The sequence below is a fragment of the Pseudophryne corroboree genome (assembly GCF_028390025.1).
Source record: "Pseudophryne corroboree isolate aPseCor3 chromosome 3 unlocalized genomic scaffold, aPseCor3.hap2 SUPER_3_unloc_6, whole genome shotgun sequence".
NCBI lineage: Eukaryota > Metazoa > Chordata > Amphibia > Anura > Myobatrachidae > Pseudophryne > Pseudophryne corroboree.
In genome coordinates this window covers 1,889,912-1,917,811 of record NW_026967552.1, presented here as the reverse complement: position 1 = coordinate 1,917,811, position 27,900 = coordinate 1,889,912, and the positions used below count along the sequence as shown (strand labels likewise).

The window sequence follows — 27,900 nt, the reverse complement described above, 5'->3', positions numbered from 1 at the left end:
AAGTAAGGTGGAACGCACAGGCAGGAAGTAGGGACTGATTGGCACAGGCTGCTTCCTGGTGACTGGCCCCTCCCCTACTACACCCCGCCCTTTCTTATGTATAGTGCCACACACGTCTTCAGTGCACGAGGCCGGCGGCCATTTTCTTGTAGACCAGTCCGGCAGCAGCAATAGGTTCCCCGGCCGTGTAGTGACGTCAGGAGCGGCGGCCATTTTCTCCTGGTCTGAGCTCCGCCTTCCTTCTATCATTCCCACAAGGCAGCAGGAGCAGAGAGCAGCCATTGCTGTGTCTGGCAGCAGGTAATGATATTATTATTATTATTCTATAGGCTGAGCAGCTCTGGTGTCAGGTTCTGTACTACAGGGGGAGCAGCCTCTGGTGCCTTGTTATAGTGCAGCTGGAGCAGCCTCTGGTGCTGCATTATCCCTGTACAGGTGGCTGACACTCTAGTGTCCTATTACTGTAATACAGGTGGAGCAGACCCCGCCGCTGCCGTAATACAGGTGGCGCAGACCCCGCCGTTACCGTAATACAGGTGGCGCAGACCCCGCCGTTACCCTAATACAGGTGGAGCAGACCCCGCCGTTACCATAATACAGGTGGCGCACAGCCCGCCATTACCGTAATACAGGAGGGAGCAGACCCCGCCGTTACCGTAATACAGGTGGCGCAGACCCCGCCGTTACCGTAATACAGGTGGCGCAGACCCCGCCGTTACCCTAATACAGGTGGAGCAGACCCCGCCGTTACCATAATACAGGTGGCGCACAGCCCGCCATTACCGTAATACAGGTGGCGCAGACCCCGCCGTTACCGTAATACAGGTGGCGCAGACCCCGCCGTTACCGTAATACAGGTGGCGCAGACCCCGCCGTTACCCTAATACAGGTGGAGCAGACCCCGCCGTTACCCTAATACAGGTGGAGCAGACCCCGCCGTTACCATAATACAGGTGGCGCACAGCCCGCCATTACCGTAATACAGGAGGGAGCAGACCCCGCCGTTACCGTAATACAGGTGGCGCAGACCCCGCCGTTACCGTAATACAGGTGGCGCAGACCCCGCCGTTACCCTAATACAGGTGGAGCAGACCCCGCCGTTACCATAATACAGGTGGCGCACAGCCCGCCATTACCGTAATACAGGTGGCGCAGACCCCGCCGTTACCGTAATACAGGTGGCGCAGACCCCGCCGTTACCGTAATACAGGTGGAGCAGACCCCGCCGTTACCGTAATACAGGTGGCGCAGACCCCGCCGTTACCGTAATACAGGTGGAGGAGACCCCGCCGTTACCGTAATACAGGTGGTGCAAACCCTGCCGTTACCGTAATACAGGTGGCACAGACCCCGCCGTTATGGTAATACAAGTGGCGCAGACCCCACCGTTACCGTAATACAGGTGGCACAGACTCCGACGTTACCGTAATACAGGTGGCCCAGATCCCGCCGTTACCGTAATACAGGTGGCGCAGACCCCGCTGTTACGGTAATACATTTGGGGTAGACCCTGCGGTTACCAAAATACAAGTGGCGTAGACCCCGCCATTACCGTAATACAGGTGGCGCAGACTACACCGTTACCGTAATACAGGTGGCGCAGACCGTGCCGTTACCGTTATACAGGTGGCGATGACCCCACCATTACCGTAATACATGTGGCACTTATGCCTTCTCCAGGTTAATACATCTGCCCCAATGTCCTGTCATTATTATTATATTAGGGGGAGCAGCCTGTGATGTCCTGTTGTTGTTATTATTATTATTATTATAATACAAAAGGGAGCGGCCTGTGGTGTCCTGTTGTTGTTGTTATTATTATTATTATTATTATTATTATAGATTGGGAACAGCCTGTTGTGTCCTATTATTATTATTTTTTTGCAGAGGGAGCAGCCTATGGTGTCATTTTATTATTAGTATACAGGGAGAGCAGAATGGGGTGTCCTGTTGTTATTAGTATAATACAGGGGGAGCAGGTTTTTGTGTATGGTTATTATTATAACGGGAGAGCAGCTTGTGGTGTCCTGGTATTATTTATAGTTATTATTATTATACATTGGGAGTGGTGGTGATGTCAAAGTGACATCACTTATATCTTTAGTAATAATACAGGGAAATGAATGGGTAGATGAGGGGATCTGGGAGCATCATAGTGACATCACTTATATCTATAGTAATAATACAGGGACATGAATGGGAGGTGAGAGGGATCTGGGGGTGTCAAAGTGACCTCACTTATATTTGTAGTAATAATACAGGGACATGACTGGGGAGGTGAGGGGGATCTGGGAGAATCACAGTAACATCACTTATATCTATAGTAATAATACAGGGACATGACTGGGGAGGTTAGGGGATCTGGGAGTGTCACGGTGACATCACTTTTCATCCACTAGGGGGCACTGTAGTACTCTTGGGATATGAATGGTGCTATAGCAGGGATAGGCACATTTAAACATTTAAATGTGTAACCCTCTTCCCCCCTCCCTACTCCCAAGCTGCCCCAGTGGTTTTTGTGTCCTTCACCAGGGAAGGTCGCATCCTGGAGTCATTCCAGGGTTTACTTTAAATTTTCTAAATATTTTTTCTTGTATCAATCACACTCCCTTCCCAGCTTATTAAGAAGCGTGGGTTAGGGAGTGTGTGCTGCTGTTGTGCAGCGAAGGCTTGTTGGTGCTTAGACAGAGAAGCCCCCCATAGACCTTCATCAGCGTTAGCTGATTCAGACATGGCTGCAGGAGCTGATGGAGCTTAGAGAGAAGCCCCGTCAGAACCTCCCCATTACACTGAGGTAAGGAGCGGGAGGTCAGCTTATGCTGCCACTGCTCCATTGGGCCTGTTTGTTGCTGTGATAGTGGGGTAGTCAGCAACTGCTGCCGCCCCTCCATGTGCAGGGAACGTGTTTTCCACAAGCTGCTTACTAAGGTATAGCTTTACTGGCTCAATCTCCCCCGCTTCCCGGCTCCCACCAGCGGTCAGACACATACTGCCACTGGGCTCCTGTGTCGCTCCACACTTGCCCGGCTCCCGGCAGCGCAGCTCCAAACAGTGCAGCCTCTGCCCTCTACAATCTGCCCCTCTAGACAACTGGGAAGCCGGTCCCAGCAGCGGTCACATAATGCTGCAGCTGGGCACCTGTCAGGCTACACCTCACTGCTCCAGAGAAGCGGCTCCCGGCAGCGCGGCTCCCAGCAGCGGACATATCACACTGCCGCCGCTGGGCGCCCGTCACATTACACATCTACCCCACTCTCTGGCTTTCACCAGCGCACAGATCACGGTGGGTAGCTGAGGCTGCTGCAGGGCGCCGTCACTCAGAGCCGGCACTTGGTATACAATGCGAGGGGGTGTGGGTGGAAGAAGCTAAGCGCGGCTCACTGCTTTAAGCATTGGGAGAGGTCATGGCGGTCCCTAGTTCAGCGGTTCCCCTAAATATTGGGGATGGTGGCCAGGGCTATAAGGGCATAACAGGCTAGTAAGCCTAGGTTATGAGTGCTTTTGATGGTACATAGGTTATACATCTAGGGTATAGTCAGAAGTCTATAGGTTAAAAAAATAAAATAAAAGCACATGCTGGGACGCCGTTTTCACACAAAGGTTACACACCTACTTCCTGCTTCTTCCTACAGCAATATGTCAGTCCTACAACACACGGCCACTGGAGGGGGCAGGGGTGTTTAGTAGGTGGCACAGTGGCTATCATAGATTTCCTCTATAACACAGGCCCTCATTCCGAGTTGTTCGCTCGTTATTTTTTTGTCGCAACGGAGCGATTAGTCGCTAATGCGCATGCGCAATGTCCGCAGTGCGACTGCGCCAAGTAAATTTGCTATGCAGTTCGGTAATTTACTCACGGCATTTCAAGGTTTTTTTCTTCGTTCCGGTGATCGGAGTGTGATTGACAGGAAGTGGGTGTTTCTGGGCGGAAACTGGTCGTTTTATGGGCGTGTGCAAAAAAACGCTACAGTTTCTGGGAAAAACGCGGGAGTGGCTGGAGAAACGGAGGAGTGTCTGGGCGAACGCTGGGTGTGTTTGTGACGTCAAACCAGGAACGACAAGCACTGAACTGATCGCAGATGCCGAGTAAGTCTGAAGCTACTCAGAAACTGCTAAGAAGTTTGTAATCGCAATTCTGCTAATCTTTCGTTCGCAATTTTACTATGCTAAGATTCACTCCCAGTAGGCGGCGGCTTAGCGTGTGCAAAGCTGCTAAAAGCAGCTTGCGAGAGAACAACTCGGAATGAGGGCCACAGTGCGGTGCACGTGGTATTATAGACTCTACAGTTATTTTCACTGAGTTGTGCGGACGTTGTCTCACTGTATTATTGTCTGTCTGTCTGCATGACAATATGAGAAACAGCAGCTTGTCTGTGATAACTGTGAGAATGGCTGATTTGCAGTCAGAGTTGTCCGCTGCATGAAAAGACCATGAGGCGGCTAAGTCTGATTCACGGATAATACCGTGTGAGCAGCCAATGTGGGCTCAGGATGTTTCTAGAACTTTGCTGGGTTACAAAGTCCATGTATAATTCAGTTTCTAAGAATGGTCATCCAGTGATCGCAAAAACGCGCTATAACGCGTATTTTACGCGTTATAGGCAGTGGGGGACTCAGTTTTGAAAAAGGAGGTGGTCCTGCGGGACGCGCTGTGACTCCCCTACCAATCACTGCAGGCAGCATCACACGTTTCTTCACCCAGTCATAGCCAGCAGTGTCTCCAACCAATCACTGCTAGCAGCGATTCCTCTCATCCAATCACCGCGGCAGCCTCCGTCCTGACTTCTCTTCCCGCTCTGCAGCTTGAATCCTCCTCCTTGGGGCGGCTCCGAGTCCGGGTGACAGCAGTCGAATGCTGGGGCTGAGACGGGATTTAGCAGCGCTCTCTGTGCCGGCTGCAGGGCGGACTCCAGGTTTGAATTTAAAGGTGAGGACGCGCTGCGCTGCACGGCAATGCGCTGTCAGTATGTGATCCGTCCTCCTCCCTGTCCTTTTAGAAAAAAAGGTACTCCAGTGCTCATTTACTTGCGTATTTAGATTGTCCTAAGGCTGCTACCTGTTTCAAACTTCTATAGGAATATAGTACAGTACAGGGTTAGGTGCACCAGATGGACAATAATCTATTTGTGTAGGAGAAATGATGTGGTGATAATGATACTCAGACTAGATGTTATAGCTAACAAGAATAGTTCTTTATTTATACAAAAAAAATGTGGGGGTGGGGGGGGGTTTGAGCGGGATTTGGGTACTGATGGGAGAGGGGAGTGAACAGAAATAGATACACTTTACGTGTATAGGGGATTATCCGTGGGTAACGGATTAAATAAAATGTTTTTAAATAGAATGTTTTTGTTGCTGTGACTTTAGTGGGGGGCACTCAGATCGGTGGCGTCCCACCTCTGTAGTGCCTTGAGTCTCGTTATGCTGTCCAGAGCCTAATACAGGTGCTTGTGTTTAGTCAAAAATGTAAAATTAGTAGAAGCAAAAAATGGTGGGGGTCCCCCCGGAGGGTCGGTGCGGCAAGGGATCCCGGTGGTCGCTAATTTGTCAGGTAATTAGGGCTCCGGACATACCGTCCTCCCCTAGGCTCTGACAGTACGTAGTGTCGTTCTCCTGAGCGCACCGCGACTGTCTGTGCCTGTCGGGGAAGTGGTCACCGTCTTGGAGAGGGAGAAAGACAGCTGCTTCTAGCCCTGCTGGGCTATCTGCCGTGTCTTTTCCTCTCCTACAGAGTCCCTTACCTTGTCCTCGTAGCTCCGTCTCGTTCCCACTTGCCGGCGGCCTGCTCCGGTCTCCTTCGGCGGCGTTGTCCTCCTCTTGCTTCCGGGTTGTCCTGATCACGTGATCGGGTTGCGAGGTCGCGGCGTTCTTGGTCCGTGAAGCGGCTGCTCCCCCTCGTCCGTCTTAGCTCCTCTATTTCTTAAGGCTCTGGGGATACCCCTGACTTCTCCTATGGCACTACTAGAGTCAGCAATCCCTCCTCACCCGTCTGTGCACTGCCGCAGGATACGGGGCTGACGCAGCGAGTGAGAGTGAGACACAGCCTGGCAGACGGGACAGTGAGCGGGGCAGCGGCTACTCTGCTGCTCTGTCCGCTCCTCGCCTGGCTCATTACATAGGGAGGGAGGGAGGGTGATGCGGCTGCTGGCGGGCATTGCTACAGCCTGAATAAGTTAATATTGATATGGTGTTGTGAGTACTCGTCACAGGCAGGACACCCCTTCCAGTGACACCTGCAATGACTGGGCACTCCCTTCCTGCACAATCCCCCCCGCCCTTTCCCGCACAATCACTGTGGACACCACCCTCCCTCACTGACACCCGTGATCGCTGTGTCTGGGGGGGTCTGAGGTGGTGGCTGCAAAGTGTATAACGTGCCGTACTCGCTGCAAAGTGTATAAAGTGCTGTACACGGTGTAAAGTGTATAAAATGCTGTACTCGCTGCAAAGTGTATAAAGTGCTGTACCCGCTGCAAAGTGTATAACGTGCTGTACCCGGTGTAAAGTGTATAGCGTGCTGTACCCGGTGCAGAGTGTATAACGTGCTGTACCCGCTGCAAAGTGTATAAAGTGCTGTACCCGGTGTAAAGTGTATTGCGTGCTGTACTCGCTGCAAAGTGTATAAAGTGCTGTACCCGGTGTAAAGTGTATTGCGTGCTGTACTCGCTGCAAAGTGTATAAAGTGCTGTACCCGGTGCAAAGTGTATATCGTGCTGTACACGGTGTAAAGTGTATAAAGTGCTGTACCCGGTGCAAAGTGTATATCGTGCTGTACACAGTGCAAAGTGTATAAAGTGCTGTACCCGGTGCAAAGTGTATATCGTGCTGTACCCGGTGCAAAGTGTATATCGTGCTGTACACGGTGCAAAGTGTATAAAGTGCTGTACCCGGTGCAAAGTGTATATCGTGCTGTACCCGGTGCAAAGTGTATAACGTGCTGTACCTGGCGCAAAGTGTATAACGTGCTGTACACGGTGTAAAGTGTATAAAGTGCTGTACCCGGTGCAAAGTGTATATCGTGCTGTACCCGGTGCAAAGTGTATATCGTGCTGTACACGGTGCAAAGTGTATAAAGTGCTGTACCCGGTGCAAAGTGTATATCGTGCTGTACCCGGTGCAAAGTGTATAACGTGCTGTACCTGGCGCAAAGTGTATAACGTGCTGTACCCGGTGCAAAGTGTATATCGTGCTGTACCCGGTGCAAAGTGTATATCGTGCTGTACACGGTGTAAAGTGTATAAAGTGCTGTACCCGGTGCAAAGTGTATATCGTGCTGTACCCGGTGCAAAGTGTATATCGTGCTGTACACGGTGCAAAGTGTATAAAGTGCTGTACCCGGTGCAAAGTGTATATCGTGCTGTACCCGGTGCAAAGTGTATAACGTGCTGTACCTGGCGCAAAGTGTATAACGTGCTGTACCCGGTGCAAAGTGTATATCGTGCTGTACACGGTGTAAAGTGTATAAAGTGCTGTACCCGGTGCAAAGTGTATATCGTGCTGTACACGGTGCAAAGTGTATAAAGTGCTGTACCCGGTGCAAAGTGTATATCGTGCTGTACCCGGTGCAAAGTGTATATCGTGCTGTACACGGTGCAAAGTGTATAAAGTGCTGTACCCGGTGCAAAGTGTATATCGTGCTGTACCCGGTGCAAAGTGTATAACGTGCTGTACCTGGCGCAAAGTGTATAACGTGCTCTACCTGCTGCAATGTGTGTAACGTGCTGTACCCGGTGCAAAGTATGTAACGTGCTGTACCCGGTGCAAAGTGTGTAACGTGCTGTACCCGGTGCAAAGTGTGTAATGTGCTCTACCCGGTGCAATGTGCATAAGCTGCACTACTGTGTGGTGTAATATGAATTGGCACTATTATGTGGCCACGCCCCTATATCTTTGCGGCGCGCAGTGTCTGTTCCTTGCAGTGTAGGGCGGGGAGCACCAATTCACTTTTTGTCACAAGGGAACCAAAATGTCTAGTTACAGCTCTGGTGCAGTGTCTGTATGCTACACAGCCCAACAGCTTTGTCACTTCCCCCCTCCTGCTACACTTTCGTAGTGTCCAAATCAAGTCTGTGTTTTTATGTTTGAATAGGTAATGAGATTAATATGAACCTTCACTCCAATGGGACCCAGAAAAGGACCGGTAGGACCCCAATTTTTAAAAGTGAGGGGTCCCAGGGACCCACTTTTTTTCCGGCTCAGCGCGATCACTGGTCATCGTTTGTCTCATAATTACATTCTGACGATTCAATGCCACATCTGATATCTCAGCATTGGGTCAGGGGTCAGATAGTGAGGTCACTAATAGCCCGAGCTATGATGATCTCATTAGAGCGGTACGCCAGCTGCTAGGTTGCACTGAAACATATGAGGTTTTATTGCTAGCAGACTATGGGTGACTGCGTGTTTTTCTTATTCATATCTCTTAATAAGCATTTAATAGAAGCATGGCTAAATCCAGTTAAACACTTTTCTGAGACACCACGATTTCTGTATAAATATCTTTTCCCACAGGCTATGACAACTAAATCGCCATCGGTGGAGTCTTCAGTTTCTAAACTTTCACTAAAATTTACTATTCCAGTCCCAGGTGCAGCTACGCTTAAAGACCCCTCGGAGAGTAAGCTGGAGGCCATGCTAAAGTCCATGTATACAGCAACAGGGGTGATGCTTACACCTGTTTGAGTTGGAGTTTGGGTTAACAAGGCTGTAGTTGCATGGGCGAAACAGCTCAGGTTAGGCCTACAACAGGGGTTTTCCTCAGATCAGCTTATATTTCTTACCGGTCACATTTGTGAATTGGTTGAGTATTTAGTTACGGCTTCGTTGGATGTCAGACAAGTTTGTTCTCGGCTTGCGGCTCGATAGCTGCTGTGGTTGCGTTCTAGACAGGCCGAGGCAGAGTCAAAACGAGGAATATAGGCGTTGCCTTCTACTGATGTTATCTGGTCATGAATTGGAGAAATGGAATTCTCAGTAAATGAGGGGGGGATCTGTTTACCTGCCAACCATGCAGAGGGACGGGGTTTTCAACAAACCACTAACCGTCGTCAGGACTCAATCCAGTGGCATTACGGGCTTTCAGCCCATCTAGGCTCTTCAGTTGTGGGAGCACACCTTCAGAAGTTTCCCTTTGCGTGGTTTCAGACATCACAGATGGGTGGATCCGCAGTTTTGTTTTAAAAGGTTTCAATGAGTTTGACTGTCTACCACCGATGTGGTTTTTCAAGACAGGTCTACCTGTGTCAGCAGACAAGTGAGCAGGTCTGCAGACCGCTATTCAGTCTCTCGTACATTCAGCAGTTTTGGTTCAGATTCCAGTACATCAACAAGGTCAAGGGTTTTTCTCTTACGTCCTTGAGGATGCAGGGGACTCTGTAAGGACCATGGGGTATAGACGGGCTCCGCAAGAGACATGGGCACTCTAAGACTTTAGATGGGTGTGAACTGGCTCCTCCCTCTATGCCCCTCCTCCAGACCTCAGTTAGATCCTGTACCCAGAGGAGACTGGATGCACTGCAGGGAAGCTCTACCTAGTTTCTCTTAAAAGACTTTTGTTAGGTTTTTTTATTTTTAGGGAGCACTGCTGGCAACAGGCTCCCTGCATCGTGGGACTGAGGGGAGAGAAACAGACCTACTTTACTGATAGGCTCTACTTCTTAGGCTACTGGACACCATTAGTTCCAGAGGGTTGGAACCCAGGTGTCGTCCTCGCTGTTCATCCCGGAGCCGCGCCGCCGTCCTCCTCGGAGAGCCGGAAGATAGAAGCCGGGTAAGTATATGAAGTAAGAAGACAGCAAAGGCGGCAGAAGACTTCAGTTCTTCAGAGATGTACCGCGCAGCGTGCCATTTCTCCCACATACACACAGGCACAGCAAGGGTGCAGGGCGCAGGGGGGGGGCGCCCTGGGCAGCAATAATTACCTCCCATAACACTGGCAACATTGTTAGATACTGTGGAGGCAGTATATTATAAAACCCCCGCCAGTATAAAAAAATGAGCGGGACCGAAGCCCGCCATCGAGGGGGCGGGGCTTGATCCTCCAGCACTAACCAGCACCATTTTCACCACAGCATGCTGCAGAGAAGCTGCTCCCAGACTCTCCCCTGCTGAACCAAGTAACAGGGGACAAAAAACAAAGGGGGCACATTTATTTGGCGAAAATCATATATATATAAAAAGCGCTGTATAGGCTGGGACTGTGTTTTCAGTGTCTAGTGGCGCTGGGTGTGTGCTGGCACACTCTCTCTCTGTCTCTCCAAAGGGCCTTATTGGGGGGCTGTCCCCATATTCATATATCCCAGTGTGTGTGGGGGTGTCAGTACGTGTGTGTCAACATGTCTGAAGCGGAAGCCTCGTCTAGGGAGGATGCAGAGCAGATGGTGGTGGTGTCTCCGTCGGCACAGCCGACACCTGATTGGTTGTACATGTGGAATGTGTTAAATGCTAATGTGACTTTATTACATAAGAGATTGGACAAAACAGGGAGTCACTCCATGGCTTTGACTGTGTCACAAGACCCTTCAGGGTCCCATAAACGTCCCTTTTCCCAGATAGGAGACACTGATACCGACACATATTCCGACTCCAGTGTCGACTATGTTGATGCGAGGTTGCACCCAAGAGTGGCCAAGAGTATTCAATATATGATTATTGCAATAAAAGATGTATTACATATCACAGATGACCCCTCTGTCCCTGACACAAGGGTATGCATGTTTAAGGAAAAGAAACCTGAGGTAACGTTTCCCCCATCTCATGAGCTGAACGCTTTATTTGGAAAGGCTTGGGAAACACCAGATAAGAGACTGCAGGTTCCCAAGAGAATTATTATGGCGTATCCTTTCCCCTCAAAGGACAGTTTATGGTGGGAATCCTCGCCCACAGTGGACAAAGCCTTGACGCGCTTATCCAAAAAGGTGGAGCTACCGTCCCCGGACACGGCGACACTAAAGGATCCTGCGGATCGCAGGCAGGAAACTACCTTAAGATCAATTTATGCGCATACGGGAGCCCTATTCAGGCCTGCAGTAGCGTCGGCATGGGTTGGTAGCGCAATTGCAGTGTGGGTAGATAACTCGTCATCTGACATTGACACCTTAGATAAGGATAGTATTTTGTTGACCTTGGGTCACATTAAGGACGCAGCGTTATATATGAGAGAGGCTGCGAGAGATATTGGGCTGTTTTGTTCAAGACCCAATGCCATGGCAGTTTCTGCTAGAAGGTCCCTGTGGACCCGTCAATGGACAGGTGATGCTGATTCAAAGAGACATATGGAGGCTTTGCCTTACAAGGGTGAAGTTTTATTTGGGGAGGGCCTCGCGGACCTGGTTTCCACAGCTACCGCGGGTAAGTCTTCTTTTTTGCCTTATGTTTCCCCACAGCAAAATAAAACACCTCAATATCAGATGCAGTCCTTTCGGTCACATAAGTTCAGAAAGGGTTGAGGTAGAGGTAGGGGGAAAAGAATACCAGCTACAGCTAGTTCCCAGGAACAGAAATCCTCCCCGGCCTCTACAAAATCCACCGCATGACACTGGGGCTCCGCTGCGGGAGTCCGCACAGGTGAGGGCACGTCTTCGTCTCTTCAGCCAGGTCTGGGTTCAGTCGGATTTGGATCCTTGGGTGATCTAAATTGTATCCCAAGGCTACAAACTGGAGTTCGAAGATGTGCCTCCACACTGATTTTTCAAATCGGCCATGCCAGCTTCTCCCCCAGAGAGGGAAACAGTTTCAGCTGCCATACAAAAACTGTGTCAACAGCAAGTGATTATCAAGGTTTCCCTAGGGCAACAGGGAAAAGGGTTTTATTCAACCCTATTTGTGGTCCCGAAGCTGGATGGCTCGGTCAGACCAATTCTGAATCTAAAATCCCTAAACCTATATTTGAAAAGGTTCAAATTCAAGATGGAATCTCTCCGGGTGGTGATCTCCAGCCTCGAAGGGGGGGATTTTATGGTGTCACTAGACATAAAGGATGCTTACCTTCATGTCCCCATATATCCTCATCAGGCGTACCTGAGTTTCGCTGTACAGGATTGTCATTACCAGTTTCAGACGTTGCCGTTTGGGCTTTCCACGTCCCCGAGAATTTTCACCAAGGTTTTGACAGAAATGGTGGTGCTCCTGCGCAAGCAGGGGGTCACAATTATCCCATACTTGGACGATCTCCTGATAAAGGCAAGATCGAGAGATCAGTTATTAAAGAGCATGTTTCTCTCCCTGAGAATACTACAACAACATGGCTGGATTCTAAATCTACCGAAGTCACAGTTGGTTCCGACAACTCGGCTGTCATTTTGGGCATGGTTCTGGACACGGAAAAAATAAGGCTTTTCTCCTAATGGAAAAAGCACAGGAACTCCAGAGCATGGTCAAGGACCTACTGAGACCAAAAAGAGTGTCTATGTGTTCCCTCCACTTCCACTCATCTCAAAAATATTGAGAATCATAAGACAAACAAGAGTGCAGACAATACTCATTGTTCCAGATTGGCCTCGAAGGGCCTGGTATTCAGATCTTAAGGAAATGATCGCAGAAGATCCGTGGCCTCTTCCTCCCAGGGAGGACCTGTTGCAACAGGGGCCCTGTGTGTTCCAAGACTTACCGCGGTTACGTTTGACGGCATGGCAGTTGAACACCAAATCCTAGCTAGGAAAGGTATTCCAGGGGAAGTCATCCCTACTCTAATCAAAGCTAGGAAGGAGGTAACGGCGAGGCATTATCACCGTATCTGGAGGAAATATATTTCTTGGTGTGAGGCCAAGCATGCTCCTACGGAAGATTTACAGCTGGGGCGTTTTCTCCACTTTCTACAGACAGGAGTGGATATGGGCCTTAAGTTAGGCTCCTTTAAGGTGCAGATTTCGGCCTTATCCATATTCTTTCAGAAGGAATTGGCTTCTCTCCCAGGAGTCCAGACTTTTGTAAAGGGAGTGCTGCACATCCAACCTTCTTTTGTGCCCCCAGTGGCACCGTGGGACCTTAACGTGGTGTTACGGTTCCTTAAATCACACTGGTTTGAACCTCTTCAAACGGTGGAGTTCAAATTTCTCACTTGGAAAGTGGTCATGTTGTTGGCCTTGGCATCTGTGAGGCGGGTGTCCGAATTGGCGGCTTTGTCTCACAAGAGCACCTATCTGATTTTCCATGTGCATCGAGCGGAGTTGAGAACTCGTCCTCAATTTCTACCTAAGGTGGTTTCGTTGTTCCATATGAACCAACCTATTGTGCCTGTGGCTACGGGGGACTTGGAGGATTCCGAGTCCCTTGATGTAGTCAGGGCCTTAAAAATGTATGTAGCCAGGACGGCTCGAGTTAGGAAAACAGAGGCACTGTTTGTCCTGTATGCGGCCAACAAGGTTGGCGCTCCTGCTTCTAAGCAGACTATTGCTCGCTGGATCTGTAACACGATTCAGCAGACTCATTCTACGGCAGGATTGCCGTTACCAAATTCGGTAAAGGCCCATTCCACTAGGAAGGTGGGCTCTTCTTGGACGGCTGCCCGAGGCGTCTCGGCATTACAGCTGTGCCGAGCAGCTACTTGGTCGGGTTCAAACACTTTTGCTAAATTCTACAAGTTTGATACCCTGGCTGATGAGGACCTCATGTTTGCTCAATCGGTGCTGCAGAGTCATCCGCACTCTCCCGCCCGGTCTGGAGCTTTGGTATAATCCCCATGGTCCTTACGGATTCCCCAGCATCCTCTAGGACGTAAGAGAAAATAAGATTTTAAACCTACCGGTAAATCTTTTTCTCCTAGTCCGTAGAGGATGCTGGGCGCCCGTCCAAGTGCGGACATATTTCTGCAAGGCTTGTATATAGTTGTTGCTTACATAAGGGTTAAGTTACAGTTGAGATCAGTCTCTGGCTGAAGCTGTTTTGTTTCATACTGTTAACTGGTTTAGTATATACCATGTTGTACGGTGTGGATGGTGTGGGCTGGTATGTGTCCCACCCTTAGATTAACAAAAATCCTTTCCTCGTACTGTCCGTCTCCTCTGGGCACAGTTCTTTAACTGAGATCTGGAGGAGGGGCATAGAGGGAGGAGCCAGTTCACACCCATCTAAAGTCTGAGTGCCCATGTCTCCTGCGGAGCCCGTCTATACCCCATGGTCCTTACGGAGTCCCCAGCATCCTCTACGGACTAGAAGAAAAAGATTTACCGGTAGGTTTAAAATCTTATTTATTCCAATCTTTTTGTAGTACCAAAGCCGGATGGCTCAGTCACACAGATATGGAACCTAAAGGGGTTCAATCGGTACGACACTTACTACACATTCAAGATGGAATCCCTACGGTCAGTGATTGCAGGTTTAGAACCGCAGCAATTCATGATTTTGCGGGATCTCAAGGATGCGTACTTACACATTCCTATTTGGCCACCGCATCAGGCGTACTTAAGTTTACAGCACAACAAGCGCCTTGGATATTCACAAAGGTGATGTCTGTGATGATAGTTCATCTCAGATCCCTGGGAGTGATAATCGTTCCGTACTTAGATGACCTTCTCATCAAGGCTTCGTCTCAGCAAATACTTCTTAAACATGCCTTACTGTTGTACTGTGTACTAGTTCTGTACAATTGGATTGTCAACTTTAAAAAAAAAAAATGAAGTCGCGTCCCGTGTCAAAGAATTCAGTTTTAGGAATGATTCTGATTACGGTGGATCAATGCATTTACCTGCCACAACAGAAAGTACATGCTATTCATCATCTAGTACTGCTAGTGCTCAAACCACGGACAGTCTCGGTGCATTTGTGCATTCAACTGGTAAGACAGATGGGGGCATCTTTCAAAACACTCCAGTTCGGCAGATTTCACTCATGTCCTTTTCAACTGGATCTTCTCGCATAGTGATCCGGCTCTCGTCTACAAATTCATCAGATGGTGCGCTTGTCTCCAGGGCCAGAGTATCAATACTCTTGTGGCTCCACATACACAATCTCACTGCGGGAAAAAGGTTCAGAGTCTGGAATTGGATAATTCTGATGACGGACGCAAGTCTCAGAGGTTGGGGAGCAGTGGTCCAACATTGTCAGTTTCAGGGTCTATGTTCAGACCAAGAAAGATTACTGCCAACCAGTGTCCTGGAACTCAGGGCAATTTACAACGCTCTGCATCAGGCAGTTCACTTGCTCCTGTCTCAGACTGTTTCATGTTGGATGATAATTTATATATGTGAACATGTGTAGTTGTTTCCCCTTTCAGGGAATAGCATAACAGTTATGTGTCCAGAACAAGAGATCCAAAGACAGTGGCAGTGGATGCTCTCACCATAGGTACAGCCTCGTGTATCTATTTCCGTTTCCGCTGCTTCCTCAGTTGCTAAAATGGATCAAACGAGAGTCCAAGACCGCCATACTAGTGGCGCCTCGTTGGCCTCAGAGAGTGTGGTTCTCGGATCTCCATGGTCTACTCGCAGACGATCCCTGGCTGATTCCGCTATGTCCAGACCTACTACAGCAGGGGTCGTTCCTTTACCCCGATTTAGCGCGGCTGCATTTTATGGGGTGGCTGTTGAGACCACTCTCAGATGAGAGGGCATTCCACAGTTGGTTCTACCAACCATGTTACGTGCTAGGAAGCCAGTTTCAGCAGCTCATTATCACAGGATTTGGCAAGCTTATATAGGTTGTTGTGAAGCTAGGATGTTTCCGACATCTTCTTTCAAGTTATCACATCTTTCTCCGGCTGGGTCCACAGGTTATCCACAGGATAACATTGAGATATGCCGGAGCGACAGCGGAAATGGCACCAAACGGTCACAAGCATTCTGGCCTCCCAGAATGCATCGGGGCTTCTCCATATAATCCCGCCCACTGACTCAGTCAAATCAGTTTTTTGTTTGTTGCGGCAGGAGCCGGACCATTTTTATAGTCTTAATATGTTTTTTTTCCTTTGAGCGACTTTCCTTAACAGCGTCTTAAACGCATACTAGATAGAGTCTCTCCAACAACTCTCCACTGGGTCGCAACAATGCTTACCTTCGCGGTATAGTGCTATCTCAACGGGCGTCTGTGTCGGATGATTCTAGCAGGTCCAGGAGATGTAACCAGGCTGTGGCCGGAGCATGGGGAGAAGGTAGGGCATCGGTTCCCCTTACTAGAGGGGTCAGGACACAGCTACACTGTATTGGAGGAGACTACAAACAGTGGTTGATGCACCGCCACTCTTAAGTGCAACAGCGCTACGCTTTAGGGATCATAGGCGCCAGGACTAAGTGAGGCCGCGGTCCTTAGAGTTTAAGTCAACAGAGGGAGTTATACGCTCTCCTGGCCACCCCTCCCCCAAGTTCATGACTAGTTTCCGTGCGTCTCCCGTCCATGAACTGATGACCTCACTTCCGGCTCAGACGCTAACACGAGGGTACTTGGTCGCAGCTTAGACGCTGCGATGGTGTACACTAGATTTTCCGCTTAGACCCGGTCGCATACAGGAGCGTCTGCATACACTTATCGTTCAATGAGCGTCTGTGTCCAAAAGAGCGTCTGTGCCTCTCATCAGTCATCAACAGCGGCAGTGTATACTAGTAGCGTCTGAATCCACTCAGCGTCTTGGGAGCGTATTGAAGGATATGGAAGTGTGGTGAGTCTCCTTCTATCCCACTCTATGGAGAAATGGGTTATACAGTACTAAAAATGCTCTCTACTTGTTAGTATGAATTGTTAATTTTTGTTACATATTGCATATGAGGCCTGTATATTACTGTTTTCTGCATGATATGTTTGAAAAAAACTGGTTAAAAACAGAAATACAATTGTACCCACTTACTTGTAAGTTATTATGATGGTGATTGTATTCTCATATGACAATGTCTAATATTTTAACATGTGACTGACTGCTAGTATGTGTGCTGACTTTTATATGTTGTTAGTCCTGTTCTGAACCTCAATTCAGGTGCACGGTTGTGGTCAGATTGATCTCACTTCTATATATTTATATATAGGTGATTTTCAGTCACAAATTGTGTAGTCATAAACAGAATATTACCATGTCTGTGAGCGTCAAAAGTGACGAGGAGAATTTATCAGGCACTCCTACATACTTAACATGTTTATCTTGTAAGAAAGGGTTAATAGAAATAGGTCAGTTGGTCACTTATGAGGGGTTATGTGCAAACTGTTTTGCTTTTCAGCAAAGTAAAAAAGAAGAATTGGTTCAACAACCAGCAGAGCCACCATGGAGTATGTTCGCGCAGACTTTGTCTTCAATAGCGGACAGATTAACTCCTGCAGTTCCACCCCAGAGAATAGGTTACACTATTAACCCATACATGCAGCTCACTTCCTATGGTTTGGTTCCAGTAGCCTCTACAAGTAACCAGGCGATTAACCAAGGGACAGGTAAGACTAAGACAGATACGTCTATGTTGCAGACTACACAAGATGATACAACAGATGATGATACAGTATATTCAAATACACCGTATGATGATCAGTCGCAGAGTTTCAGTTCAGAGGATGTAGCTGAACTTATTGATGCAATGAAGGCTATTCTTTCTTTGGAGGAATCAGCCAAAGCAGTGTCAAAATCTAAAGCACCTGTGTTTAAATGAACAAAATCAGTTAAAACTGAATTCCCAGCATCAGATGATCTGACGGAGATAATGGAAGAACCCTGGGCGACACCCAGTAAAAAGTATAAGATTCCGAAAAAATGGGATTCTTATTATCCATTTCCAGCTGCGGATTGTTAAAAAAGAGAAGTTCCTCCTAAAGTAGATGCACATGTACTGTACTGCTTTGCCATTGTCATCTACCTCACTAAATGATGTCACAGACAGAAGGGTCTCTCTCTCAGGAGCGGTGGTAAGGCCTGCTATGGCTTCGGCCTGGATAGCAAAGGCAATGGGCGAATGGGTAGAGGAACTAGAGAATGACCTCTCTCCTAATAGGGAGCAGGAGTATCATTTAAGCCGTTTAAGACAAGTTGCCCAATATTTGGAAGAAGCAGCAATTGATATAGATACGATTGCTTCTAAAGCATCAGCCTTGACAGTAGCAGCTTGTAGAGCAGTTTGGCTACGCACTTGGAAAGCAGATGCAGAATCCAAGAAAGCTCTGGAAGCATTGCCTTTCATTGGTAATATATTGTTTGGCAAACCATTGTCAGATACTCTGGAATCGGAAGCTGAATCTAAAGTCAGATTTCCGCCTACTTATAACCCTAAGACTAGGGGTACAAAATTTCAGCCATTTCGATGGCAAGGCAAAGCGAAAGCTAAAGAGGAGTCTAAGCAACCCCAGTTCAATAGATCAGCCAATGGTAGGAAGCAATGGGCTAGTAGAAAGCCAGCTTCCAAGCCTGAACAGAAGCCATCAGCCTGAAGAGACGGGCCTCCGCCTGTAGGATTCCAGGGTTGGGGGCCGACTCCTTCATTTTGCACACATATGGCAACAGTCGACAACAGATGCTTGGGTGCAGAAGGTGGTATCTCTCGGTTATGGTTTCCCGTACAGGAGGCAACCTCATCAAAGGTTTTTTTTTGCATCAGCTCGTCTCGTATAGAGTCGAAGGCCAATGCCCTGCAAGAAGCAGTGCAGAAATTGCTTCAGTTTTGTGTGATTATCCCTGTACCCCCATCACAACGGGGACGGGGTTTTTACTCCAAACTATTTTTGATTCAGAAGCCAAATGGGTAATTTCGACCAATTCTCAATCTCAAAATGTTAAACAAATACATTTGGATTCCAAGGTCCCACATGGAGACATTACGCTCCATAGTGTTGGCTATGGAACCGGGAGATTACATGGTATCTCTGGATATACAGGATGCTTGCCTACATGTGCCTATAGCAAGGTCTCATCAGTGTTACCTCAGGTTTGCCATCCTCCAGCAACATTTTCAGTTCCAAGCCTTGCCCTTCGGGCTAGCAACAGCACCCAGGGTGTTTATTAAAATTGTGGTGGTGATGGCAGCTTATCTCCGCAAGCAGGGGATAAGAATATTTCCATACCTCGACGACCTTTTAATCCTAGCACATTCACAGGAATTACTTTTGAGCCATCTTCAACAGACAGTAGTTTGTCTACAGAGACACGGGTGGCTCATAAATTGGGAAAAGTCGTCTCTGAATCCGTCACAGCGGATGGTTCATTTGGGGGCCATATTGGATTCAGGTCTACAGAGAATTTTCTTACCAGAGAAAAAGATAGCCACGGTGCAGGTCATGACTCAGGAGGCGTTGTACACTCAGACAATGTCAGTCCATGCAGCAATGCGACTGTTGGGTCTGATGGTATCAACCTTCGACATGGTGGAATATGCGCAATTCCACTCCAGACCACTACAGCACCTTATTCTGACCAAATGGAACAGAAATCATCTGACAATAAAAAAACAGATGATAAAGTTTCCGGTAAATGTAAAAAGGTCTCTAACTTGGTGGCTACAGAGGGACCATTTAAACAAGGGAAGACCCTTTTGGATAAAAGAATGGCAAGTCCTGACAACAGATGCCAGTCTTCAGGGCCGGGGAGCGGTGCTCGAAAGCCTCTGGTTCCAGGGAAAATGGACCATAAGGGAAAGTCGCCTGCCAATAAATCTGTTGGAAATAAGGGCCATATACATGGCTCTAGTTCAGGCAAAGGACAGTCTGCAAGGAAGACCAGTCCAGATCCGCTCAGACAATGCTACAGCGGTAGCGTACCTCAATCATCAGGGAGGAACTCACAGCAAAAGATTGACGGAGGAAGTAACTCACATACTAAGGTGTGCAGAACTCCATCTCCCAGCATTGTCAGCAGTGTTTGTTCCAGGAGTGCTGAACTGGGAAGCGGATTTTCTCAGTCGACAACCATTCAGGAAACCGAATGGGCATTACACCCAGAAGTGTTTCAGACCATAGTAAACAGATGGGGGTTGCCAGAGATAGATCTCATGGCGTCTCATCTAAACAACAAAGTTCCGATATACGGATCAAAAACAAAGGATCCCGGAGCAATCCTCGTAGACGCACTGTCAGTAAAATGGAAATTTCATCTGGCATATCTGTTCCGTCCAATCTCTCTGTTACCCAGAGTAGTGAGGAAAATAAAGCAAGCAAAGGGAGCGATAATTCTGATAGCTCCATCTTGGCCAAGAAGGCATTGGTACACAGATCTACTAAGGATGTCCATGGAAGCACCAATGCTGCTCCCTCAACGTCCAGATCTGCTAATGCAGGGTCCTTGTTATCACAGTCATCTGGATCGTCTGTCTTTGACGGCATGGCTGTTGAAACCTCTATCCTAGAAGCTAGAGGGTTTTCAAAACAAGTAATCCAGACTATGCTTAGAGCAAGAAAGCCTTCTTCAGCTCGTATTTATCATCGAATATGGCAAGACTATATTCATTGGTGTAGTAAAAAAAAGTTTGAATCCAAAATCTTTTAAAGTATCCTGGATTTGGGATTTTCTTCAAGCAGGATTGGATAAGGGTTTGAAAGTTGCTTCTTTGAGAGTTCAAGTATCAGCATTAACTGTATGGTTTCAGAGAAAGATTCCTGACTTACAGGATGTGCGTACTTTCTTTCTGGCAGTTGTACACATTCAACCTTCATTTGTTCCTCCTGCAGCTCCCTGGGATTTGAATCTGGTTCTTAAAATCCTTCAATGACCTCCGTTTGAACCACTTAAGAGAGCAGATCTTAAATGGTTAACGGCTAAAGTGCTCTTTCTACTGGAAATGGCGTCAGCTAGAAGAGTGTCAGATTTAGGAGCACTGTCGTGCAAGTCTCCATTCCTAAATTTTTTTCCAGATAATGCAGTTCTCAGAACTAGATCTGGTTATCTTCCGAAGGTGTTTCAAAGTTTCACCTTAACGAAGAGATTGTAGTCCCAGCATTTCAGGTAGAACTGTCTGCGGGAGAAGCATCGCTGGACGTGGTACGAGCATTAAGAATCTACGTAGATCGTACTAGTGCCATCAGAAAAACAGATTCTCTCTTCATCCTCTACGGATTTCATAGAAGAGGATGGCCTGCTAGTAAACAGACGCTGGCAAGATGGCTCCGAATGACAATTTCAGAAGGTTATTCTCGTGCTGATCTCCCTACTCCGGCTAATGTCTCTGCGCACTCTACACGTAAGGTAGGTCCTTCATGGGCCGCACAACATGGTGCTTCAGCAGAACAGATTTGTAAGGCAGCCATATGGTCATCCATTAACACATTCATCACACATTATGCCTTGGATACTTTTGCCTCTCATGACGCAGAATTCGGGCGAAAGGTTCTCCTGTGTAATCGAGAGCGTCCCCGCCACTAAAACTGGCTTTGGGAATCCCAATGTTATCCTGTGGATAACTTGTGGACCCAGCCGGAGAAATAGACGTTATGGTAAGAACTTACCGTTGATAACGTGATTTCTCCTATGTCCACAGGTATCCACAGGGGTCCCACCCTGACGCACCTGATTTGAGGATCTTGACAATCACTAAACCTCTTCCCTCTTGCATGGAAGGTGGAAGGGTGTGCATGTGTGTTCTTATTGCCTGAATAGGTTTCTACCTGATGCTCCTGCCTAATTGCTGTGGAAAGAACTGATTTGACTGAGTGATTTGTGGCGGGATTATATAGAGAAGCCCCAATGCATCCTGGGTGGCCAGAAAGCTCGTGACCGCTTGGTGCCATTTCCGCTGTCGCCCCGGCATATCCCAATGTTATCCTGTGGATACCTGTGGACATAGGAGAAATCAAGTTATCAACGGCAAGTTCTTACCATAACGTCTATTTTGCTCTTTTTACAGACGGGGTTAGATGGAGGATTACGTTTAGCGACACTAACGGTGCAGGTCTCTGCATTGTCAGTTTTCTTTCAAAGGCGTTTGGCTCTTTTGCCAACAGTTTAAAATTTGCTGCAAGGTGTCCTTAGAGTTCAACCTCCATTCATTCCACCTACAGCTCCATGGGACTTGAATCTAGTTTAGCATGTTTTTGCAGTCAAGTTTTGAACCCTTGCAACACGTGGATGTTAAGTTTATAACTTGGAAAACTGTGTTTCTCTTAACCTTAGCTTTGTCAAGGCGTGTTGCACAATTGGGTGCCTTGTCATGCAAGCCACCGTATCTGGTATTTCATACTGACAGAGCAGAACTTTGGAAAAATCTCACTTTTCTACCACAGGTAGTATCTTCTCTCACATCAATCAACCAATCACAGTTCCTGTTTTTCAGAAGATTCAGGAACTCCGGCTACTTTGGATGTGGTACGCACACTCCGCGTTTATGTAGCCTGAATATCAACAGTACATAAAACGGATACTTTGTTTGTTCTCTATCATGCAGTCAAGATAGGTTGGGCAGCTTCCAAACAGACCTTGGCCAGATAGATTAACCTGAGCATTCATCAGGTGCACATTCATGCTAGTCTAACACCGACTGCATCTGTTTCAGCACATTCCACGCGTTCTTTGGGAACGTCAGGGGCAGCAGGTCGTGGAGCTTCTATGACACAACCTTGCCGTGCGGCTACATAGTCATCAGTGAACACATTTGTGCGCTTTTACAAGTTTGATAATTCTGCGGCATCAGCTTCTAGCTTTGGCCGTCTAGTTTCAGGTAGAACTGCAAGTTTCAGGTAGAACTGTCTGCGGGAGAAGCATCGCTGGACGTGGTCCGAGCATTAAGAATCTACATAGATCGTACTAGTGCCATCAGAAAAACAGATTCTCTCTTCATCCTCTACGGATTTCATAGAAGAGGATGGCCTGCTAGTAAACAGACGCTGGCAAGATGGCTCCGAATGACAATTTCAGAAGGTTATTCTCGTGCTGATCTCCCTACTCCGGCTAATGTCTCTGCGCACTCTACACGTAAGGTAGGTCCTTCATGGGCAGCACAACATGGTGCTTCAGCAGAACAGATTTGTAAGGCAGCCATATGGTCATCCATTAACACATTCATTACACATTATGCCTTGAATACTTTTGCCTCTCATGACGCAGAATTCGGGCGAAAGGTTCTCCTGTGTAATCGGGAGCGTCCCCGCCACTAAAACTGGCTTTGGGAATCCCAATGTTATCCTGTGGATAACTTGTGGACCCAGCCGGAGAAATAGACGTTATGGTAAGAACTTACCGTTGATAACGTGATTTCTCCTATGTCCACAGGTATCCACAGGGGTCCCACCCTGACGCACCTGATTTGAGGATCTTGACAATCACTAAACCTCTTCCCTCTTGCATGGAAGGTGGAAGGGTGTGCATGTGTGTTCTTATTGCCTGAATAGGTTTCTACCTGATGCTCCTGCCTAATTGCTGTGGAAAGAACTGATTTGACTGAGTGATTTGTGGCGGGATTATATAGAGAAGCCCCAATGCATCCTGGGTGGCCAGAAAGCTCGTGACCGCTTGGTGCCATTTCCACTGTCGCCCCGGCATATCCCAATGTTATCCTGTGGATACCTGTGGACATAGGAGAAATCAAGTTATCAACGGCAAGTTCTTACCATAACGTCTATTTTGCTCTTTTTACAGACGGGGTTAGATGGAGGATTACGTTTAGCGACACTAACGGTGCAGGTCTCTGCATTGTCAGTTTTCTTTCAAAGGCGTTTGGCTCTTTTGCCAACAGTTTAAAATTTGCTGCAAGGTGTCCTTAGAGTTCAACCTCCATTCATTCCACCTACAGCTCCATGGGACTTGAATCTAGTTTAGCATGTTTTTGCAGTCAAGTTTTGAACCCTTGCAACGGTATCCGGACTCCAGGTCGACAGCACAAAGGTCGACACCATTTGGTCGACACACATTAGGTCGACAGGGTCAAAAGGTCGACCGGGTCAAAAGGTCGACAGAAACAAGGTCGACATGGAAAAAGGTCGACATGAGTTTTTCATGATTTTTTTCTTTTTTTGAACCTTTTCATACTTAACGATCCACGTGGACTACGATTGGAACGGTAAAGTGTGCCGAGCGAAGCGGTAGCGGAGCGAAGGCACCATGCCCGAAGCATGGTGAGCGAAGCGAGCCATGCGAGGGGACGCGGTGCACTAATTCGGGTTCCTGGTCACTCTACGAAGAAAACGACACCAAAAAAACATAAAAAACTCATGTCGACCTTTTTTCATGTCGACCTTGTTCCTGTCGACCTTTTGACCCTGTCGACCTAATGTGTGTCGACCAATTGGTGTCGACCTTTGTGCTGTCGACCCTGAGTCCCAGACCCCTTGCAACACGTGGATGTTAAGTTTATAACTTGGAAAACTGTGTTTCTCTTAACCTTAGCTTTGTCAAGGCGTGTTGCACAATTGGGTGCCTTGTCATGCAAGCCACCGTATCTGGTATTTCATACTGACAGAGCGGAACTTTGGACAAATCTCACTTTTCTACCACAGGTAGTATCTTCTTTCACATCAAGTTCCTGTTTTTCAGAAGATTCAGGTACTCCAGCTACTTTGGATGTGGTACGCACACTCCGCGTTTATGTAGCCTGAACATCAACAGTACATAAAACGGATACTTTGTTTGTTCTCTATCATGCAGTCAAGATAGGTTGGCCAGCTTCCAAACAGACCTTGGCCAGATAGATTAACCTGAGCATTCATCAGGTGCACATTCATGCTAGTCTAACACCGACTGCATCTGTTTCAGCACATTCCACGCGTTCTTTGGGAACGTCAGGGGCAGCAGGTCGTGGAGCTTCTATGACACAACCTTGCTGTGCAGTTACATGGCCATCAGTGCACACATTTGTGCGCTTTTACAAGTTTGATAATTCTGCGGCATCAGCTGCTAGCTTTGGCCGTCTAGTGTTACAGGTGCCAAACAGCTCTCCCGTCCATGGTGGAAACTTTGGTATGTCCCAAGAGTACTCCAGTGACCCCTAGTGGATGACAAAGAAAACAAGATTTTGGTACTTACCAGATAAATCCTTTTCTTTACATCCACAGGTGGCACTGGACACCCACCCAGAGCAGTTTCTCCTGGCTGGTGGTAAGTTCAATAGTTCTTATGGTAACACATTTTCACCGACTTGTTCAAATGTTAAGGTGATTGTTATCTATTGTCGTGTTACCTCTCTAGTTGTCCATTATGTTATAATGTTATATGTAATTCTCCAGTGTTCATCCTCTGTCGCTCCTATTTGGCTCAGCAAAAAAACACTATGCATCTTGGGAGTATGGAAGGGGAAGGAGGGTAACACATTACATTTTTTTAAATGTGCCTATCCCTGCTATCGCACCATCCATATCCCAAGAGTACTCCAGTGCTCCCTGTGGTTTCAAAGAAAAGGATTTATCTGGTAAGTACCAAAATCCTATAGTAATAATACAGGGACATAACTGGGGAGGTGAGAGGATCTGGGCATATTTACAGTGATATTTATGTCTCCCCCATTTCACAGAGGTGTGAAGAAGACCTCTGGTGAGTGTGAGACACCCAGCAGCCATCCTATTGTGTCAGGAGGACTGAGCGTGTCCCAGAGCCCCATCACGGTGCCTCCACCTCACTCACTGATACATGAGAGACACAATGACCAGAAGATCCTGGAACTCACCAATAAGATCATTCAGCTGCTGACTGGAGAGGTGACTGCTGGGAATGGGACATTATACAGTAACACCAGGGGATGTGTCTGGGTGATGACTGGAGAGGTGACTGCTGGGAATGGGACATTATAAAGTAACACCAGGGGATGTGTCTGGGGGTTGACTGGAGAGGTGACTGCTGGGAATGGGACATTATACAGTAACACCAGTGGATGTGTCTGGTTGATGACTGGAGAGGTGACTGCTGGGAATGGGACATTATACAGTAACACCAGAGGATGTGTCTGGGTGATGACTGGAGAGGTGACTGCTGGGAATGGGACATTATACAGTATCACCAAGGGATGTGTCTGGGTGATGACTGGAGAGGTGACTGCTGGGAATGGGACATTATACAGTAACACCAGGGGATGTGTCTGGGTGATGACTGGAGAGGTGACTGCTGGGAATGGGACATTATACAGTAACATCAGGGGACGTGTCTGGGCGATGGCTGGAGAGGTGACTGCTGGGAATGAAACATTATACAGTAACACCAGGGGATGTGTCTGGGTGATGACTGGAGAGGTGACTGCTGGGAATGGGACATTATACAGTAACACCGGGGTATGTGTCTGGGTGATGACTGGAGAGGTGACTGCTGGGAATAGGACATTATACAGTAACACCAGGGGACGTGTCTGGGTGATGACTGGAGAGGTGACTGCTGGGAATGGGGCATTATACAGTAACATCAGGGGACGTTTCTGGGTGACGACTGGAGAGGTGACTGCTGGGAATGGGACATTATACAGTAACATAAGGGAATATGTCTGGGTGATGACTGGAGAGGTGACTGCTGGAATTGGGACATTATACATTAACACCAGGGGACGTGTCTGGATGATGACTGGAGAGTTGACTGCTGGGAATAGGACATTATACAGTAACACCAGGGGACTTGTCTGGGTCATGACTGGAGAGGTGACTGATGGGAATGGGGCATTATACAGTAACACCAGGGGGTGTGTCTGGGTGATGACTGGAGAGGTGACTGCTGGGAATGGGGCATTATACAGTAACACCAGGGGATGTATCTGGGTGAGGACTGTATCACTGTGTGTGTCAGGTTCCTTTAAGGTGTCAGGATGTCACTGTCTATGTCTCCATGCAGGAGGAGGATTATATAGAGGAACACAGGGGTCTGTACAAGGACGTGATGATGGAGAATCACCAGCCCCTCACATCACTGGGTAAGAGGAGACTGTCATGTATTGTACAGGGGAGAGCAGGTATGGGGGTCCCTATATACACACATAACCTGATAATCACATATATACACTGTACTCAGTCTCTGTGTGTCTCCTACAGATGGGCCCAGTAACAGAGATACCCCAGAGAGATGTCCCCGTCCTCTTTATTCCTAGTATTGTACAGAGGAGAATCACAGGATCCCACAGGAGGATCAGGTAGGTGGGATTTAGGGTCTCACCCATTTACCAAAGTGACCATACTATATGATCTGTAGAGGAGCTGTGTGTGTCTTATACACTATTATACTATTAATATACTATTATTAATGTATGTTGTTTTGTGGGCTATTTAGGATGAATGTCTCACTGACATTAAGATAGAAGATACAGAGGGAGAAGAAGAGACGTTTGTGACTGATATAAAGGCAGAAGATATAGAGGGAGAAGAAGAGACGTATGTGACTGATATAAAGGCAGAAGATATAGAGGGAGAAGAAGAGACGTATGTGACTGATATAAAGGCAGAAGATATAGAGGGAGAAGAAGAGACGTATGTGAGGGGTGATCAGCAGTGTAAGGAAGAGGAGATCCCTATAGATATCAGCACAGGTAAGTAATAAACACTTATTACAGAAAAGAATCACATATTCTCCGTGCTCAGTCACTACAGCAGTCTGTTATCCTACACCCTCCTCTGGCGGTACAAACTAATGAGGAATATATATTTTGCCAGTGAGGGAGTCAGGAGACATCAGCCCCTATTATACTCTTGCTCTCCCCCTCACATCATGTCACTGTGTGTTACCAGCCCAGAGATCTGACCAGTCTCCTCCCCACACTCTCTGGTGTATCTCATACATCAGGAGCCATCAGCCCCTATTATACTCCTGCTCTCCCCCTCACATCATGTCACTGTGTGTTACCAGCCCAGAGATCTGACCAGTCTCCTCCCCACACTCTCTGGTGAATCTCATACATCAGGAGCCATCAGCCCCTATTATACTCCTGCTCTCCCCCTCACATCATGTCACTGTGTGTTACCAGCCCAGAGATCTGACCAGTCTCCTCCCCACACTCTCTGGTGTATCTCATACATCAGGAGCCATCAGCCCCTATTATACTCCTGCTCTCCTCCTCACATCATGTCGCTGTGTGTTACCAGCCCAGAGATCTGACCAGTCTCCTCCCCAGACTCTCT

At 47.8% G+C, this 27,900-nt stretch overlaps 3 protein-coding genes across 3 annotated transcripts in view; 2 read left to right on the top strand and 1 right to left on the bottom strand.

Annotated features, from left to right (window-relative positions):
- Positions 1-27,900, bottom strand: part of LOC134984503 (zinc finger protein 585A-like) — a 593,603-nt gene that overhangs the window by 252,423 nt on the left and 313,280 nt on the right. The gene's annotated exons all lie outside the window — the stretch shown is intronic.
- LOC134984505 (zinc finger protein 260-like) overlaps positions 1-27,900 on the top strand; it is a 123,020-nt gene that overhangs the window by 89,808 nt on the left and 5,312 nt on the right. The window lies entirely within an intron of this gene.
- On the top strand, positions 224-27,305 carry LOC134984502 (oocyte zinc finger protein XlCOF29-like; the record flags this gene model as incomplete). Its single annotated transcript, XM_063950073.1, has 5 exons — positions 224-300; positions 25,326-25,509; positions 26,624-26,702; positions 26,821-26,918; positions 27,056-27,305. Coding segments are annotated over 4 exons (396 nt in total), but the record flags the coding sequence as incomplete, so codon positions are not given.